The sequence below is a fragment of the Paroedura picta genome, chromosome 2, assembly GCF_049243985.1.
Source record: "Paroedura picta isolate Pp20150507F chromosome 2, Ppicta_v3.0, whole genome shotgun sequence".
NCBI lineage: Eukaryota > Metazoa > Chordata > Lepidosauria > Squamata > Gekkonidae > Paroedura > Paroedura picta.
The window spans coordinates 127,313,177-127,333,743 of NC_135370.1; the positions used below are offsets into that span (position 1 = coordinate 127,313,177).

Below are 20,567 nucleotides of genomic sequence, written 5' to 3' on the forward strand. Positions count from 1 at the left end.
CTGTGCTTCAATAACTACAGCAATCTGTCATTGCCAACTAATGCAAAAAGGAATTGCCAGGCTCTATCTTATTGGTGCAATCCTCCATAGTTTAGAGGGCCGCCAATGGTTCCACGTGGGGGCTGGTTTTCTGCCCGGGGGAACAGGGGGGGCATTCAGTAAAGGAATGAGTGTCTCTGGCGGATGGGATACAGACCACATGGTTACCCCCTACAGGAAAGGGGCTAGTAGAGTAAGCTAGCAAGGCAGGGTAGTGGTGCTGTTTCTCCTTCCATGCGTCTTCTATGTACATTTATACTTTGAACAAGCATTGTGAGTCAGGCAGGAGCAGGCTGGCTTGCCTGCCTTGAAAAGATGTGACTTCAGCATTTTAACTATGGCAAGATTTTTTTTTAGTTAGTCTCTGCTGGACTCTTGCTCTTTTCTGTCCTATAGCAGGTAGAATTTGGTTTAGCATGGCAGCAAGATTCAGGGGTGGCCTACCCACCAGACATATCTCATCTACTCCCTAGGGAGCCAGTATTTCTAAGAGTGTGACATAGTGGTTAAGAGCAGCAGCTTCTAATCTGGCAAGCCGGGTTTGATTCCCCGCTTCTCCACATGCAGCCAGCTGGGTGACCTTGGGCTCATCATAGGACCGATTGTACTCTTCTCACAGAGAAGTTCTGACAGAGTTCTCTCCGCTCCACGTGCCTAACAGGGTGTTAGTCTGTTGTGGTGAGAGGAAGGGAAGGCCACTGTGTGCCGTTTTGAGTTTCCTTCAAGTAGTGAAAAGCAGGGTATAAAAACCAGCTCTTCTTCTAAGATATGAGGGGTGCCACTCTAGCCCTCCTGCAGCATCATGGATTAGGGTTACAGAGATCCGTTCATCTGGAGGAAATGGCTGCATTGGAGGGCAACACTATGGAATCCCACCTCCTCTGAATTCTCCCCCGTACTGCCCCCCCCAGGCGATGCCCCCAAATCTCTAGTAATTTCCAAAGCTGTAGCCAGCAACTCTACTCTTGGCTTTTGCCATGGTTTTAGCCTAGGGTTGCCAACCTCTAGGTGGTGGCTGGAGATCTCCTGAGATTACAGCTGATCTCCAGGAGGCATAAATCAGCTCCCTTGCTTTGGAAGGTGAACCTGTGACACTGCACCCCACTGAAGTTCTACTCCGTCCCAAGCCCCATCCTCATCAGATACCACCCCTCCAAATCTCCAGCTATTTCCCAACCCAGAGCTGGCAGCCCTATGCTGGCCTTTTTCATGATGCTTAGAATATAAAAGGCTATGTGATCAGCTGAGCACATGATGCCAGAAAACAATTTTGGCTGCAAGCCACTCTAAATGTTATTTTATTTAAATGGTGGTAATAATGCAAGACCTGCAGTTTCAGGCTAAATTAGATGTGGCAATTTATCCTTAAGTTAAATGGTTCCAAGAGACTTGTTACCACTGCCACTACCCGGAAAACATTTAGCCAACTCTGTTCCTGGAGATTGAAAGATGTTGATTCTCTCTCAACCTTGGAAGAGAGAAGGCCAACAGTGGGTGGAAGATGAGAATACACACCAAACATGTGTGGGCAGTAAATGATTGAACTGGCTTATTCCCGCCTAATCAAATTGTTTTCTTAGGGCAGTGGTCCCCAAACTTTTTATCACCGGGGACCACTCAACGTCGGGGACCACTCACCGGGGACCACCCAACGCCTTTTACTGAGGCCCGGTGGGGGGGTAGTTTACTCCTCTACTCTCAACCACTGCCCTAACGCTCTCTGATCGCTATGGTAATGTTTAAACATCCCTTCAAAATAAGATACAGACACACCACAACAATGAAGTGTGTTGTAAAGGGCTGGGGGGGGGGGAGAGAAGGTGTCCTTCGGGGTCCACCTCCAATTAGTCGAAGGACCACATGTGGTCCGCAGCCCACAGGTTGGGGATCGCTATCTTAGGGCATTTCCACACAGAGGGTCAAATGGCGCAATATCTCCAACCCGCAATAGTGAATTGTGCCATTTCTCCCTTCTACACTTTAAAGCCTTCCTGCTGCTGCATCTCACCTTTCTCCCTCCTCACTAGCTGCAAAAAAAAAAAAAAAAAAAGCAAAAGAGAGAGCCACCCGTTCTTTAACTCACTGCTCCTCAGCCTGTCTATCAATGGAGGCAACCAATCGGAGGTTTCTTGGTCTAGCACTTAAAAAAAAATTGAAACCTGCACATGGCAATACATATCCGTTGCTATGCATACGTATTGCCACAGAAGGTAAAGCCCCCTCCCCAAAAAACCCCAAACACATCCAGCCAGCAGAGGGCATGGTGAGGGAGGCAGATTCCCACCCTGTGTCATTAAGTCTCTCTCTAGTGGTTTTTTAGTAAGTGCCTCCTTCCCTTCCTCCTCTCATATGTCAGACCACAGTCGCTTCTGCTTCTCTCCCCCCCCAACAGCGGTCCACCTGCCTGCTGCTCAGCCATTCCTTTCCACAATGGCCCAGGACTCCTTCTGTCCCGCTCCCTCCCCAAGTACTTCTTCAGCGGGGGTGCTCCCACCATGCCACCAGAACCTCTGTGCTGCCTCTGCACCGTTCGAGCCACCTCCGTGCTGCCTCCATGCTGCGTGAGCTGCTGCCTGGGGGAGTTCGGACGGCATGGAGTCAGCACGGGGGGTGCAGAGATGGCTTGGCAACGTGGCGGAAGCACCCCTGCTTAAGAAGTGCTTGGGGAGGGAGGGTGTTGGCAGGAGTCCCAGGCAATTGTGGAAGGGAATGGCTGAGCAGCAGGTGGGTGGACCAGCAGAGTGGGGAGGGGAAGAGGAGCAGAAGGGACAGGGGCCTGGCAAAGGGAAGGAAAGGGAAAGGGAAGGGGAAGGGGAAGGGGGCACTTAGCAAAAAAACACTATATTGAGACTTAATGGAGGTTGAACTGACACAGGGGTGGGAATCTGCCTCCCTCGCTGGGCAGGAAATGAAGGGGGGAGGGCGGGAGCAAGGGTGGGACAAAGCTGCTGAGACTATCGCACCTTTCCCTCTCCATATGTTCTTTCCCCTAGTTGCTCTCTGGTTGTTCACCGGTGGCTCACACATTTTAAGGTAGTAAATCCTTTTTTTGGATTTACTGCATCATGAGTTAAAAATTGTGAAATTGCAAGCCAGCTGCTAGGCAGCCTCTGGATGCAGGCGACAACATGTGGAGGGGCCTGAATATGTCGACAACATTCGGAGGCTGTCCAGCTACATTTTGCACATGTGGAAAAGCTCTTAATGTCCCACTGCCCTCAGACTGCAGAAGAAAGGAGAAGGATGCTTTGGCCTCTGGCCACAGGACTAAGGCCTGCATCACAGTCAGTCTACAGCACTACCCCTCCCCACACAAGACTGCTTGTGAAGGAAGCTCATCCTGGCCCCCACTGGAGATAAATTCCAATTTTGTTCTGACACTGTCAGTGTGAACTTTGTACTCCACTTGTCTGCCCTTGTGTGTCTTGTCTTTATTTCCATTTGAGACAAGTCCTGGGTGTTTTAAATGGACACAAGATGCTTTGGGAGACAGCTGTCTGAAAAACAGCACAGAACTCTAATAAAGACATATACGTGCTTACGTGGCGTGAAGGGGGCTCTCAGCTGGAGATGAGTGTGGGCATGATGGAGGAGTGCCTGCCTGCTTGTCTCCTGTCCAGGGGCATACAATTTAGAACCAACTCCTAGATAAGCCTTGTGGCATTTAATGCTATAGAGCAATTGTATTTTAAAGCAGCTCCCCCCAGCCCATTGTAGAACTGTTCTTCTTACCCTTCCTGCCCCCAATTTCACTTATTATTGTTCTGTTCTTTTTCAAAACTAAATGTTTTAAATCTTGCTTTACATTTGCCATTTTTTCACATCTATGAATGCCACCTAATTATATTGTATTCAAGGTAAGAGGACGAGTAGCTTCTATAATAGCTCTTTTCAGGCCCCCCTGTGCTGGCAGAATAAACAAGTGGGTATAGGTGCTGCCACCAATCTACGTGCATTCATTTAAAGGCAGGCATAGTAACTTTGCTTGTACATGTAGGGCTCTATCACGATGCTTTGTTCAGGATTCTCAACTGATAGGGCAGGCACGTGCATGCACTTGTATTCTTCTAAGTTTGTTGCATATATTCAAATAAGCATGTACAGGTTAAGGCAGAGCCTCCCCCCCCCCCATTCATTCTACCCACATGCTGGGGTGTTAGCACTGGATCACCGAATGCCAGGAGATTTTGAGCATGGTGCCTTAGGAAGGTGGAGTGGGGGATGATATCCAACTGAGACTGTTTCCACTCTGGAGGCTTTGCGCTGGGGTGCAGATTAGAGTTTGAGTTGGGGCCGGTTGCCCCGCCTCTTCCTGCTCCTGCATAGGGGAACTTTGGGCCCAGTGCACATCATCTGCCCTGGATTTGTGCGTGGGAGCCAGGGCAGTGAAGTTCCCAGTGCAGAACTGGTATCTCTAGGAATTTCCCCTAATCTCTGTGGTCGACCATAGAGATAAAAGAAAATCCCTACAGCATCACTGTGGAGGCTATTTTACAGCAATTCTTTTCCTCTTCTCAGTTTCTCAAATTGGGGTGGAGGGCAGGGGTTCACCTCTGAAGGTGACAAATTACAAACCTGCCTACATCTATTGCCTTAGAAAGGCTATTGAGATTAAAAATAACTTGTTTAGCCTTCCATTGAAAAGCTTTTTTTTCTGATTATTTGTTCACACCTTCAGCCTTAACCCCAGGATCTAATTAGATGCACTGCATAGTATTAATTTTCTATTTAGTTTTTAAAAACTAAAACAACAGTGTGGCTAGCGGTTTCAGGAGGGGGTCCGCATATTGTAGTGGTTAATAGCAATGAACTTTAGTCTGGAGAACTGGGTTTGATTCCCCATTCCTCTACCTGATCTTGAGCCAGTCTCTCTCAGCCCCATCTGTTGTGGGGAGAGGAAAGGAAAGAGATTGTAAGCCTCTTTGATCTCCTTAGGCTAGAACTTAGTGGAGTATAAAAACCAACTCTCCTTCATAAAATATTTAACTTAGGATCTATTAAAGGATTGACTTACACATGTAGCAGAACAAGATGTTAGTATGGACTGTATCACTTTAAGTTGTAACTGGGGACTCACATTTTTAAATTCTGTTTGACAGTAGGACTTTGATGAGTCAACCTGTTCTGAACTGTATTCCCATTTAAGGATCAGGAGCAATACTTTGTGGGTGCTCTTAGACCTGGGACAACAGATTTAGGCACAGTCTTTCTCGGTAATACATGCTTGCTTTAACCAGATTCATCTGATTTGCTGGTTGCAGCCCTTCCTTGAATGGCATGACTTAGCAACACAGTTGTCCCAATACAGATGACTTTCAGGTTGGACTACAGCAATCTTTGAAATCTGCAATTACATTTTGTGGTTTTTTTTTTCCAAAAGACTGTACATGCAGAATACAGGAATTTTTCTCTCCTCACAGTAGAAGCTATGTAGTAACTTTTCCCTTGCATTTACAGATTGACTGTATAAAACCATCCCGAAAGTACGATTTGAAATGCTGAATGTAAGTTAATAATCAGTGAAACTGAAGGGAAAGAAGTAATAGAGCTCTCCAGTCTAGTTTGGCCCTCGGGGGTCATGCTTAATTTGGAATCCATCTTTATCTTTATGGATAATTAGTTCAGAATTTGTTCCTTCCAATGTTCATTACTTGGCCTCGTCTCATATTCATTTGCTGCTATGCACTCCAGTCAGTGCCGACATTCTGTATGCACTCTGAAACTTGGGCTATGGCTTTCCTATAGCAATGCTTACCTTCCCCTCATCATTTTCATATTTCTTCAAAATGCAATGGTCATACAATGGTTGTGTCCTGCGAGCAGCATTTCTGTTCAGTGTTATGTTTAAATTCAGGTCTTTAAAAAAGGTTCTGCCTTTCCTCATCATGGAGCTTATGCACCCACACTTGAGTTTGAAAGGTGGGGCAGAGTACAAAAGGGAGAGCCCATTGCTGTCTAGCCCAGATTTTGTAAATATGACTCCTTGCTGCCAAGTTTTGGGCACTTCCCTGCTTGGAGGAGGTTGTAAAAAAACCCTGTAAACTAGTTCCTTCTAAACTTCCTCACATGGATATTTGGGTGAGATCCTTCTTCCTTCCGATGCATGGGTAGGTTTGTGTGTGTTTAAATGTAAATCTCTATTTTATAAGCAGGCTAGCATCAAACATGCATTGTGTCCACTATTAGTAAACCTTATAAAATCCAAACTGACTGCTTACCCACTACCTGATTGGCCCTCCCTGGTGATGTGCCGCCAATAGAGACAGAGCTCTCTGCCAGTGAGGGCCAATCAGTTCAATTGACCTCTGACAATGAGGGGCAATTAGTTCAAATAACACCCTGCTAATGAGGATGAATTAGTTCAAATTGCACTGACAATGAGGACCAATTAGCTCAAATTGCACTGTGCTAATCAGGACCAATTAATTCAAATTGCACTCTCCCAAATCAGAGCCAATTAATTCAAATTGCACTCGCCCAATGAGGGCCACTCATCTCAAATTGCAGTCTGCCAATGAGAGCCAATCAGCTCAAATTGCACTCTGCCAATCAGGGCCAATCGGTTTAAATTGCACTCTGCCAAGAGGGCTAATCAACTCAAATTGCATGCAGATAAGTCACTCCCTACCTGATCCCCCCCCCCTCTTGGAAATATTCCCCCAACAGGAGATGGTAGTTTAGCCTCAATCAGGAAGGAGTTCTCATCCAGGAAAGGCTCTGCCCTGGGAATATTTACGCATAATAAGTCATGTGAGGTTTGCAATTTGCAATCTGAGATGGGAAGAATGCTTCGGGGGTAACCATCACAGACAATTGAAGCGAGGGAAATAATGCTGATGTGGGTGGGAAGATGTAGACTTTCCCTTTCCGTATGAATACCACCTAGGTCTTGCTGCAGTCTTTCCAAGACCATCACAGCAAAGCAAATATGAGAACAAATGGCATGGAAGATGGGGAAACTGTAGATGGGGCACAGAGGCACCATGTGGACATGGGGACATGTGGAGAGGGGAGTGCTACATAGCCCCCGTCCCAAGCAGCTCTTTCCTCCAGGGAACTGATACCTGCAGTCTGGAGAGGAACTTTCATTCTGGGGGTTCTCCAGGTCCTAGCTAGAGGCTGGCATCTCTGACCAGTGGCAGAGACGCTAGCCTCCAGCTGGGACTTGGATATCCCACTTTTGGGGTTTCTTGAGGCCTGAAGAATATTTCTGGGGCTTCTCGATGGTAAAAAAAAAAGGTTGAAAAAAGCTGACATAGAGGCAGTAATTGAGAAACCCTCCATAAGTTCTTTGCCAACCAATGTTTTCATGTTTTATTGTAACATGGAACTTTGATATTAAACTGAACTGAAGGACATACAGACTTAAAGGATCTTGGTTCTTCAAGCAAATTTTGCTATCAATGATATAGTTTCACTGGAGGAACAATTGTGACAAGTTTATAAATTGATGCTTATTGTTACTAGGAATTTCTGCCACCCAGCATTTCTCTTTGTTTCCCACCTGGAGCCTGACATCCCTGCACCTCCGTGGGATCCAAAGCCAGAGAGTTCCCCCTCCCAAGTAGCCCTTTTCTCCAGGGGGACTGATTTCTTCCCAGCCTGCACTTTGGGAAATGGGGATGGGTGGAAAGGAGGCAGCCAACTATCCCATGGCCTTCCCTGTCTGGCTTTTGGGAGATGGGGGGTAGGTAGGAAGAGGCAGACCACCCCCCATGGACTTCCCCAAACAGCCTGGCCTTTGGGAAATATAGGGGTAGGTGGGAAAGAAGCAGCCTTCCCCAACTAGCTTGGCTTTTGGGAGATGTGAGGGAGGGAGGCAGCCACCCTTGAGCCTTCCCTGCTTCACCTTTGGGAAGTTTGTGTGGGGGTGACAACCCCATCCCCCATAGCCTTCCTGGCTGGACCTTTGGAAGGTGTGGAAGGTGGCAACCCACCCCTCCATGGCCTGTCTGGCCTGATCTGGCCTCACCTTTGGAAAACATGGGGGTTGTATTGGAAGGTGGAGATAGTGGTGATCTTTGAAGACACTGAAGACTCAGGATCCTGTGGTGACTTTACATGACAGAGTGATATTTGAACCTAAGTCTTACAGTTTCTTGTTGAACACTCTAACCCAGGGGTAGTCAAACTGCGGCCCTCCAGATGTCCATGGACTACAATTCCCAGGAGCCCCTGCCAGCATTTGCTGGCAGGGGCTCCTGGGAATTGTAGTCCATGGACATCTGGAGGGCCGCAGTTTGACTACCCCTGCTCTAACCCATCTTTTCTCATTTTTTTTACTGTTGAGAAACCCCTGAAATGTTCTTCAGGCTACGAGAAACCCCAGCACTGATGCAATCCTGTAGAATATGGTTGGGAAGCATAGCTGCGTACAATATGATGTTGAGAAAGCTCAGCTCTGATTCTTCTCCCCCCCCCCCCTTTTATAAACTTAACTGTGGCTATGCAGAACTTGACTCAGGGTGTGAGGAGCACTATGGGAGATTCATTTTTAAATGCTTTTGCCCCACAACCTCTTTGAAATCTGAATCACTCCAGACCTATTGGGATGAAGACAAGAGTTAAACTTTTCCCATTCCAGGACCAAAGTGCAAATCAGAGCTCTGCACAGCCCTAATTTTAAGTGATAAATAGTAGCCAGGCTATTGGCCCTTAGTCTATCCAACCAACAATATTGTAAGGATATGAGATAACCCTCCTTACTTTCCCACCCCCCTCCTTGCTTTCGTTGCAGGAAAGGCAGATTACAAATGTGATAAAATAAATCAAAGGCGAAGGAGTCACGGCCCCATGAGGAGGATGTAGAACGGACTGGATGTGAATCACTGCTTGGTGATAAGCAGTCAAAGCCCATAACTTTAGTCTTTAGCCCAGGGGTAGTCAAACTGCGGCCCTCCAGATGTCCATGGACTACAATTCCCAGGAGCCCCCTGCCAGCGAATGCTGGCAGGGGGCTCCTGGGAATTGTAGTCCATGGACATCTGGAGGGCCGCAGTTTGACTACCCCTGCTTTAGCCCATAACTCCCTGGTCTATGAAGCCTGACAGGATCCCCCTCCCACAAACAAGGTTGCATTGTTTGAGGAAAAACTGACACATATATTATCACTCCCATAGCAAATAATAATAATAACCCCCCCAAACCCCCCCCCACCAAATTCCTTCTGTATAATAGAAGGGATAAAAACTGTTAAGCTGTTCATGTATTTTGCCCTCCTACAACCATATGAACAGGTTTTAAATGTTTCCATTATCCTCTACTGAACTGTCAGTTGTAGAACATTCATTTGGAAAATAAGCTATTTTTAAATGTGTTGAAGTGGGGGGAAGAGGCTTTGGGACACATAGAGCTGGAAGAAAAAATGTGATTCTGCGTTATCTGATGAATCAAAATAGGATGAATTCTTCATGGCTGTTCACTGGGGAGCATTTCATACACTTCCTCCTTCTCTCTTCTGTGTGGGTTGAGTGAGCAGTTAATAGGGGGTTCGAAAATGGCTTTTTCTGCCATTTTAACAAATACTTGTCATTTGCTCACACTGATTTCATTCAGTGCTTCCTGGATAACCTTTGTTAATATGGGATAAATCACAGTTTCTATACAGCACCTAACATTTTGGTGTTTTCTACTTGGGTACAGTAGCTGTGTAGTTTCCCTGTAACTGCTGTGGCTACTATTACCAAGGACGTCGTACCTAGATGTGTGCAATCTGCCCCAGGTGCATCTTGGCTAAATTCACATTTTGGCAGCTATTTAAGGAGTTAGAAAAGCCTTGCTATGGAGAAGGTAAAGTCATGGCTGTGCTTACTCGTGCTAAGCTAATGAGTGGACAATACCTTGGGTGGAAAACTGACCAACTTAATGGACAGCTGCTTGTCTGTCTGCTGCTGCAGGGACTTGTAAAACTGGGCATGCACCTTGGTTTATCAATGTAATTTCATCAGCAAATGCAAGTTCCCCTGAATACAAATGCTATAATTACTGTGAAACCATCAGGTACTTAGCTGTGCATCTGATTTGAGGAGAAATGGTAGTTAAATAAAATAGTCTGTACTAAAAGCTGATCTACACTGTGACTGGAGAACTGGGACATATTTTGGCAGAGTGAATTTGGGCAGTGAAGCGATACTCCCAATTCAGGCCAAAGGAGAGGGAAGAATTCTAAAGAGAAAAGGCGGAACTTGGTCCAGTGAACCAAAGGAAACCAGGTATGAGGATTTCCTTAATTTGTGTGAGATAAAATGTGCTTCAGACTCTTCAGAAGTCAGGGGGATACTGATACTTTTAGGAAGGGAAGTTGTAGTTACTAGCAGTGGGTACCTACTACTAGAAACCTTCTACGACCCCTGTGAAAGGGTTGTTTGACCCCCAAAGAGGTCCTGACCCCCAGGTTGAGAACCATTGGTTTACTGCATAACAAATACATGAGATGGTAAATCCGGGGTTAGGGATCCCTTAGTCCTATTGTAAATTACTGTACAGTAGTATTTTGGTGCAGAAATTGCCCCTACCCTTCAGTGTTCCCATGAGGGTGCCAGCTATGTCTGTCAAAAGAAGAAGAGGAAAAAGAGTCATATTTTATACCCCACTTTTCATTACCCAAAGAAGTTTCAAAGTGGCTTTCAACAGTTTTCTTTTCCTCTCTCCACAAGAGATACCCTGTGAGGTAGGTGGGGCTGAGAGAGCTTTGATAGAATCACTCTGTGAGAACAGCTCTAACAGGAGCTGTTCCCCAACGTCACCCAGCTGGCTGCATGTCCAGGAGCAGGGAATCAAACCCAGTTCACCAGATAAGAAGTCACAGATCTTAACCACTACACCAATCTGGTACTGAACGAGGCCTGAGTCAAAACATATCAGAGAAAATAACTGACATTTATATCTAATGGGTAGGTAAAAATATATTCAGAGAAACACATTATTATTACTATGCATTTATAGTAATTACAGAGGGATAGCTTTGTTAGTCTGTTGTGGCAAAGTAAAACATATGTCCAGTGACACTTTAAAGATAAATATTTATTTCAGTATGCACTTTCATGAGTCAGAGGACACTGCTTCAGATTATCTGGTTGCTTGAAACTTTAATGACCTGGTGACTTACTGATAGTCACTTCATTTTCAAAAAGCAATAGGAAGAAAGCTGAATCATGAAGAGATGAGCACATTAATAGGTTATTAACTGGGCATCTTATCTTAGTTAACATTATTTTAGAATTGTTTTTCATAAATGCTGCATGTGTACCAAGGACAGGGTGGGGTATGGTCCACCCTGGGCGCAGATTGTACAAGGTCTTTGAAGCCAGCATGTTGCATCTAGTCATGCTGCATCTTTAAAGTGCAGTTCTGGCTGCAGCCACTAAGGGCTCAGACAAGTCTGTGAATAGCAAAAAGCACTACAGTCAGCTACATTTCCCTTTCTCCAAGTCTGAAGCAAACTTGCTTGATAGATTGTACAACCAAGCCAGCATGCTGGTAGTTGGTATAGTATTGGCCAGCCTGCAGGTTATTTTCTTACTTTTCCTTTCCTTGTAGCCAGATATTGCAAAATATTAGCCAGATAAAACAACTTTACCTTCTCTTAATTTCTCTCCCTCTTTTCCACACATTTCCTATTCATTATTGCCTTCCTTCATCAAATGTTTCTGTATCCCCCTTTTATTTTCATTTCTTGTCTTAAGACCTTCTCATTCCTACCCTGCTTGTGGACAGAGTATTTAGGAGTAGTATAATAATAAATAATTTGGCCACCTCATGAGAAGGAAAAATTCCCTGGAGAAGAGCCTAATGCTGGGAGCGATTGAGGGCAAAAGAAGAAGGGGACGACAGAGAATGAGGTGGCTGGATGGAGTCACTGAAGCAGTCGGTGCAAACTTAAGTGGACTCTGGGGAATGGTAGAGGACAGGAAGACTTGGATCATTGTCCATGGGGTCGTGATGGGTCGGACACGACTTCTCACCTAACAACAACAACAACATAGTAATAAACCTTTGTTAATATTATAAACAGATGGCAGTGGATTTACTGGGCACTGTACACTGCACTGATTCTTCTGGGCTTCCAACTCCCCCTTGTTTGGTCTGTAATTTTGTGCTTGACATCAGCTGGCATTGCAACAATTGTACTGGGTTTGTGGGACACTGGTTCTGCTGGGCTTCCCTTGCTTGGGATGTGATTTTTGTACTTGGCATCAGCTGACACTGCCATGATGGTACTGGGTTTGCTTGACACTGTATATTGCACTGGTTTTATTAGACTTCCAACCCCACCCTTTGCTTGGACTGTGATTCTGTGCTTGACATCATCTGACATTGCTGCAATGGTATTGGGTTCTGCTGGGCACTCTGTGATTGTAGTGGTACTGCTGGGCTTCCAGAAATGCCCCCACCTTCTGTTTCTACTGACTTTAGTACTTTGGAAACTATGAAGAATAGGGGCACCATTTTGGAGGGTTGTGTATCTTTTTAAACATCCAGTCTAGTGAAGCTTGCAAGCATTATTTTGTGATGTTTTGACTAGTGTTAGTAAATAAAAGTTAGTACAAAGGCAGACTACTAGCTCTCATAAATGCCTTGTAAATATTTGGGGTGCTCAGCTCTTGGTCTTCAAAATGGAAATCCTCACACATGATTTCCCCTTCTTTCTAGACAATCACTGGAATATAATTAGAAACATTGTCCCCTTTTTCTTGTTTTTTGCAAGACCAAGTTTCCAGGCTACTTATAATCACTGTGCTGTAAAGATGTTTCTGCAGACATTATCCTCTTCCAAAAAATCCTCAGTCTTCACTTCATCGTAGTGGCTGTTCTGTAGAAAATGGTTACATGTGCATGTTTGTCCTACAAAGCCCTCTTCCCCATAGGCCTGACTTTTGCCTTTCTTTCAGGTATCTAGACCACCACAAGCAGAAAAAGATGGCCTCCGGGGTTTCGATGAGAAGGCTTATGTGTCATCCAAGCTGCTAAAGGCCGGAGAAGACCCTTACCGGCAGCATGCATTCAACCAGTTGGAGAGTGACAAACTGAGCAGTGACCGGCCCATTCGAGACACCAGGCATTACAGGTATCATGTCATACCACAGCATCTGCAATAATTATCTTATGTGGGAGTATCTTTGCCAGTTGTTGAGACATTTGCATTGTAATAACACTGAAAATAAAAGCTATTTCTGGATGCCTTCATAAGAAACTGTTTTTTTGTCTTTAAATGAGTTGTTTTTTCTAACATGCAAATAAGGAGAATGTGGCACATCCCACAAGAACAGGTGTACCAGGTGTTCTCTAATGGTAGTCAAACTCTAGATAATTTTTTTTGATACCTGCTGATGCTCATCTCGTTGTCAGGGGGAAGTAGGCTAGCAAAATGGGGTGGGGGTGGCAATTGTTGTTGGCAGATGATGATGTCAATCCCAGTACGACCTGGAAGTGCTGGCATTGCACCAAGGCAATGTTCTAGCACTAGTGAAGGAAGTCTAGTTTATGGGACTGCTAAAGTATCATCTCAGTGCGATTCCAGAGCTTCGTGCTGGAAGCAACTTCATTGTGCAGAGATGAAAATCACTCCCCATTGCAGTAAGAGCCCACCTCCCTATATAAGAAGTAACAATTTTAATTTAAACAAGACCCTAGAAATATGGTGGTGTAATTGTAATGAGCCCATTTCCTGTTTCTAACAATTTCCTGTTCTTCTAGTTATATCCAGTTTTACACCTGAACATTTTGCATTGCTGGTTATTGTTGCAATATCAAAATTTAATATCCATCTTCCTTGGGGTTGTGGCTTGTCAACACTATATATGATATTTTTAAGATTGGGAAACATTTTAACTTTTAAACATGCATGAGGAATGTTGTAGTATCAAAATAAAGTGTGGTAAATACCAAGCTGGTTTGTCTCTTGTGAAGCAGCTTCTGATTTTTGGATTCTATGTATATTTTCTGATCTGATCAAGGCTGTAGGAGCCATTTTTACCATTAATTTTTTGTCCCTCCGTCATTGGTGACACAGTGACATCATTTCTTGTGTACATCAGAAGTGATATCACTGCATCACCAGCAATGCCAGCTTAAACCTCCACTTACTGCTGTTAAGTTCCCCTGTCAGCCGGTTGATCAGCCACAGGGGGCAGGACTCAGGAACAGGGGATTCTCCACCCCCATTTGGGGCCTGGTAGCACATGACTTACATGGATGCTACAGCATCTACCCCTTCCTTAAATTATCTCATCTCCAAAATAGAATCAGTCTTAGTGTTCCTCCATTTCAGTGGATTAAGACCAGCTTCAAAAGAGGCCTGGAGGCCTCAAGCTTTTGTGTTGGCATGGAGCACCTGTTTGGAGAAAGCTGCTTTCATCATAGGAACATGCTTGGCTGACACATTGGGTGATACACTTTTAAATATTAAAAGTATATCACCCATGAGCACGTCCCTGGGAAATACATTCCAATGTACACCCCTGCATGGTATATGATATTTAAGTCTGTCAAAACCTCAGAGGAAGTTTGTTCATTTATACCAGATCTCCCCAACCTTTTTGAGCTTACAGGCACATTTGGAATTCTGACATGGTTCGGTGGACACAGCATCAAAATGGCTGCCTTAAGAGGTGGAGCCAGCCATAAAACGATTGCCACAGCTTAACTTTAGTAACACAGTAGATCATTGTGCTGTGGTGGCATCTGCTACCAAAACAACGTTTTTTAAAAAAATGCACAGCCAATCAGATCTTCAGCAATCAGTCAGACGCCTTGCTGAGCAACAACTCTACTTGTCTCCACCCACTTCCTAAAAATAGTTGGTGGACACCAGGAAAGGTGTTGGTGGATGACGTGGTGCTTATGGAGACCATTTTGGGGATATGATTTTATACGTGGTGTTCCTTTCATTAGGTATGACAATATATACTGACGAAATGGTAGATTTTTATTCCCCTGAAAGGATAGCAGTTGAGGTTGGAAAGAAGAGAATCAAGCACATTCCCCATGACTGCAGTTTTAAATCTGATGGTTATAGTTCTCTTTTAACGTTTAGACCTTTGTTTCTTAGAAGCTTGCTGCCAGTCTTCTTTCCCCCATTGTGTTCTGTTGCTATGCTTCTGTTTTGCCATTGTATCTTCCAGTAATTGCCCACATTTCCACTGCACGATGCATTCACAAACAGAAATAAACAAATTAGCAAGCCTTCGTCTCTAGGCCAACAATTGGGAATCTAAGTACTCCTTTAGTGCATTTCTCTAAAATTCCTTGCAAGTGGATGGAAAAAACGGCAGGTGTTTAAGAAGTGATATAAATTTCTCTCTCCACCTCACCTCCATCTCCAGATCATGCAAGGCCTTGCTGTCTCCACTGAATCGTAAGCTACTGCAGTAATGTTAGTGGAAAGCATCTCAGCACTTACCAGTTCACACTTATTTATGTGTATCAAGAGAGAAGGTTATATGAAAGAGATGAAGTAGTAGATAAGATTCAGTCATTCAAAGGCTTTGTCCTGTAGCTTTGCTTTATTATCTCTACTAGGCTGCTGTTCAAAGCAACTGAGTTGGCAGGTCTGTCTAAATAAGCCAGGACTAGCAGAAGGTTTTACAATACAGGAACAGCAGAAAGGTATCTGGAGAGCAAATGTTAGAGTTCCAAGTGTTACTGGTTCTGAAGTCGTTTCTGTCCCTTCAGCTCAATGCTGGCCCTCAGTTGATTCTAAAATTAAAAGTTGGAAGTTAGGAGTGCCAGCTTCTAAGCCAGCTTTGATTCCCTGCTCCTCCACATACAGCTAGGTAGGTGACCTTGGGGTAGTCGCAGTCTTGTCAGAGTTCTACCTCATCTACCTCATGGGGAGTCTGTTGTGGGGAGAGGATGGGAAGGCAGTTGAAAGATGCTTTGAAACTCCTTTGAGCAGTGAAAAGCAGGGTATAAAAACCAACTCTTCTTCTTCTTACAACTTGACACAGCCTGCAGTTGGGCTCTGGAATGTCTATGCTAGGGTCTGTGTTTGCGATCTGGGAATTCAATAATTATTCTACTTCAGAAAACCAGAAGATATTTTCATACTTGCTTAGAGAAGTCAGTTTTATTATAATTATTGTGAGTTATCCACATGCCTGTAACACATGGCTGGTCTTCTAGACTGGATTCAGATATTAAGACAAACTGAACTTAACCAGATCTGTTGGCACTGAGCTGGGCTTGCACTGTCCTCTTGCTCTTCCTACCTTGTGCTAGTCTCAGTTCTATCAGAGCTCTCTCAACCTCACCTACCTTACAGAGTGTCTGTTGTGGGGAGAGGAAAGGCAGGTGATTGTAAGTGGCTTTGAGACTCCTTCAGGTAACAAGAAGCAGGCTACAAAGAAATAGCTCTTTTTTCTCTTCTTGTATACAAATTGGAGCATGATTTACTGAGAATTTTCCAGTCAAGCTCCACATACAAGAGAAGGGGGAGGGGGAGGACAGAATAGAGTATGTGAGCACAGGCTATAAAACTTTGTGGAATCTCAGAGCATTTCAGCACGCCATAAATGTAGCTTCATGCTTACCTAATGAAGACACTATATTCCGGCCCCTCCACATGACATCACCCACATCCTGCATCTGGGCAGCAAACTTCTCACTACTTCCTCCATTTTAAAGCACTTTGCCGGGAATTCCGAAAAGTGGATTCACCACCCTAAAAAGTGCTAGTTTATGGAGAACAACCAGCAGGCAACCAGCAAAAGGAAGGTATGGAGGCTCAAACACGCTAGAGTCATCTGCAGAATCCCGCCCTTGCTTCCGCCTCCCTCTCCCTTGTTCCCGAGAATGAGAATTACTTTTTTTTTAAATTGCTAACTCCCTGGAGCATCAAATATGCAGACACACGTGTGGGTGATGCTAGAAATAAAAGAATGTTTCATTCAACAAAGTGTGCCTCTCGAAAGTTTTCTTCCCACCCAAAAAAACAAACAAACCAGGAATTATATTAATTTACTCATTTATTGAAGGACTCTGCCGCTTCTGCACCCATGGAAGTCAATGATGCCATAGACAATGATGGGAATCTTGGCCTTCCCACCGTTCCCAGGGCCTGGGGGAGTGAGGGTTTGAGGTACAACCTCCAAACTTTCAGGGTAGCTCTGGGAGGCACTTCCCTGACTCACCTCCAAATTTCAAAATGATTGGTCCAAGGGGCCCATGTCTAGGGGTTCCCAAAGAGGGTGACCCCATCCACTCCATTATATCCTATGAGGTGGATTCTCCTTTGGATATAATGGAGGGGTTGGGGGCACCCTCTTCTGGAGCACCTAGAAGTGGATCCCTTGGACTGACCATTTTGAAATATGGAGGGGAGTCCAGGGAAGAGCCTTCTAGAGCTACCCTGAAAGCTTCAAGGCTGTACCTCAAACCTCACCCCACCCTGGTCCTGGGAAAGGCGGGAATGTCAAAATTTCTATTATAGTCTGTGGCACCATTGACTTTCATGGGCCCCGAAGCTGAGGTGGCTGAATTGGGCCCTTCGTGCACAGGCCTACTTGTGATTCCATAAGGAGTGGCATTCAAAAGCACTATGCATCTATGATTATATGAATGACAAGGTAGACAGAATTATCCACCTGTGTATTTATCCAGATATAACACTGGTCAGGATTCCAGAGTGCTATTGTTCTGGATATTATTTGAACTAGCCAAAAACTACAGAACATGTCTTCCTGAGGGAATATTCTATATACAAATGCTACAATTTCTCAGTAATACGTAGTGTTAATGGCATTTTAAAGGGGCGGGGGAGAAAGAAAATGTGAGTTAGTGCGATAATATATGTAATATGCCTTTTGCCTGATCCTCGTTCTTCTACTTACCCTCCATCAAAGCTTCTTTATATGCTCTAAAATTGCAGTAAAAGGCCTCCATCACAGTAATAAAATGCTGTGTGGAAAAAAATAGTTGTCACTTAGAGCCATCATAAAACAACAGCAGTGAACATTGGGATAAAAAATGGCAGCAGTTTAGTAATAGCCATAAAACAATTGTAATAAATGTTATAGTAATGTATAGTTCAAATAAGTCATGGGCAGAATGGTTGGTTATCTTTCATAGCTCTTGGGAAAAGGAATTGTGAAAGTAGCCTTGACCGGCCAAATATACTGCCTCTTTACACCCCCTTGCCCTCTTGCACTGGCTTCCTACATTTGTCTTCGGCCATGCCCTGTTGCAAGAACTCCGGACCTCTCAGAATTCAAGCCGATACTCTCTGCTCATCACACTGGCTTTCTGTTGCTACAGAACAGAAAGTGCAAGGTACCCACTTTTGATCATGTTCTGGTTAACACAGGTTTGTTAACCAAAGCTGTCCTGATGTGCATTGGTCCAAACCAAATACCTGGAGGAAGAGCTCCATCTTACAGACCCTGTGGAACTGACTCTGTTCCGTCAGAACCCTTAGTTATTCTGGAAGATCATTCTACCAGGTCCGGACCAGGGCCGGAAAGGACCTGGCCCTGGTTGAGGCCAGGCATACTTCTTTTGGGTCAGGGATCACTTATTTGTTTGTGCTGGATGATCTTAGTGTCCTTTGGGGGGCATAGTCAGACAAGTTTCAGTTGAATATTAGAAATATTTTTTATGTATCACTTTGAATCCCCACCCAGAAATGTGGCAACATCCACCTAGCAAGAAAGGCTGGCTGTAGGCCCAGATGTCAGGTTTATATTGATAAAAATAGCCTTGGTTTCTTTTGTGTAGAGCCAAAGCAGAAACAAGAAACTCCATTCTTCTCTCCAACAAATTGCTTCTGCACTTTAGACAGCCAGGTAAATGAATGATGAGAATGGGAAACTCACAACCTGCCCGTAGAACATCTTTAGTGAGAAGTGGTACTTAGATGCAATGGGGAAGTCACTAATGATTTATGAGCATTTTCAAAATGGTGTCCTCTTTACCATTTGTGACATTTGAGACTTGCACTCTGACTTTTGTGTCCCTCCTTTGGGGTAGCTCTTAACCTTTGCTTTACAGTCCTGTGAGAAGTAGAGGTATGAATGAACCATTACTTTCCCCTTTGATTTTTATGTGACCATTTATGCACTGGAGGTTTCATGCCAGGCTACAGGCTGGAGTTTTAGTTGTGGCACGTTGCCCCACCTGCACCACTTCCTGAGCATTTGGCCAGGTGCACTTCATCCACCCCTGATTTGTGCTCTTGCACGGGAGCTGGGGCAGTGAAGTTCCCAGTGCATAAACGGTCTGTGACAGTATGTTGTATAGTACGACAATGGAATAATTCCTTTTCAATCAATATACAGTTCTAGAAATTAAGCCCGCTGTACGAAAAATACAGCAGGCACTAGCGGGGTGGGTGAGTGGATGGATGGCTAGAAAGAAGAAATGCATAAAGAAAGGCAGGAAGACAGAAAGAGAGCAAGTGAGAGGGAGAGAAAGAGGCAGAAAGGAGAGAAATTGAGGAAGGAAGGAAGGAAGGAAGGAAGGAAGGAAGGAAGGAAGGAAGGAAGGAAGGAAGGAAGGAAGGAAGGAAGGAAGGAAGGAAGGAAGGAAGGAGAAATTGAATTCTGGAAAGCAGGCAGGCAGGCAGGTAGGTGTCATGAAAGGGGATGGGGCAGGGGTGGACAGAAGGAGGGGAAGGGTCCGCTGGGCAGAGGTGCGAGTCACTAGAGGGGGGTGGGGGAAGAGTTGGGGGTTGAGAAGGGTGGGTGGCTGTGTGTTTGGGGGCAGGGAAGCGGCGGCGGCGGAGCATAGGGGTGAGTGGCGAGGGGGGAAGAGTTGGGGTTGAAAATTGTGGGTGGCTGTGTGTTTGGGGGCAGGGAAGCGGCGGTGGCAGAGCACGGGGGTGAGTGGCGAGGGGGAAGAGTTGGAGGCTGAGAAGGGTGGGTGGCTGTGTGTTTGGGGGCAGGGAAGCAGCGGAGCGTGGGGTTGAGTGGCAAGGGGGGGAAGAGGGCAGGGTTGAGAAGGGTGGGTGGCTACCTGCCTTGTTGGTGGGCAGCTGCATAATGAGCTGTTGGCTGAAAGCGGCGCAGCTTGGGGGGTGGTTGGGTCAGGAGGTGCTTTACACATCCCAACTCATCAGTCCGGGGGCAAGGGGCCAATTGCCAGCCATGCTATGTGCAAAGCACCAGCCAATTGGGCCCTCCACTTGTCAGTCTGGGGGGAAGGGGCCAATCATTGCTCCCCCAATCCCGGACTGAGCCCTCCCCTACACCTCTTACTGCTTTATTTATACCGCTCCCGCGGAGCGGTGTAAAGATGCTTTCTGTTTGCTGGAGAGAGAACGTTTTTATCCAGGAGCCACCATTGAGTGGCAAATTAGATGGAAAAATTACTTCTGAGAAGTCCCAGAAGAGTGAAAAGCCATTCTCTAAGGTGATCATATTCTTGTTTCACGCGATGACTTTCCAGTGCAGGAATCAAATGGCTTGAGCATCCAGAATGGCTGACTCAGAACAATGCAAAACTGACCAGGTGGAACTGGTTCTAAACAACTGACTGATGTGACAGAGCAAGGGGAAAGTCCTGAAGGCTGCCAGGACCCTCCATGAAGTGAAAGT

The 20,567-nt window shown here is 45.2% G+C and overlaps 1 protein-coding gene across 9 annotated transcripts in view; it reads left to right on the top strand.

The window, feature by feature from the left end:
* GALNT16 (polypeptide N-acetylgalactosaminyltransferase 16) overlaps positions 1 to 20,567 on the top strand; it is a 203,869-nt gene that overhangs the window by 90,050 nt on the left and 93,252 nt on the right. For all 9 annotated transcript variants that reach the window (XM_077322589.1, XM_077322593.1, XM_077322594.1 and 6 more), the window contains exon 2: positions 12,930 to 13,105. In XM_077322589.1, coding sequence (XP_077178704.1) covers positions 12,930 to 13,105 — 176 coding nt within the window. The remainder of the gene's footprint in view (positions 1 to 12,929; positions 13,106 to 20,567) is intronic.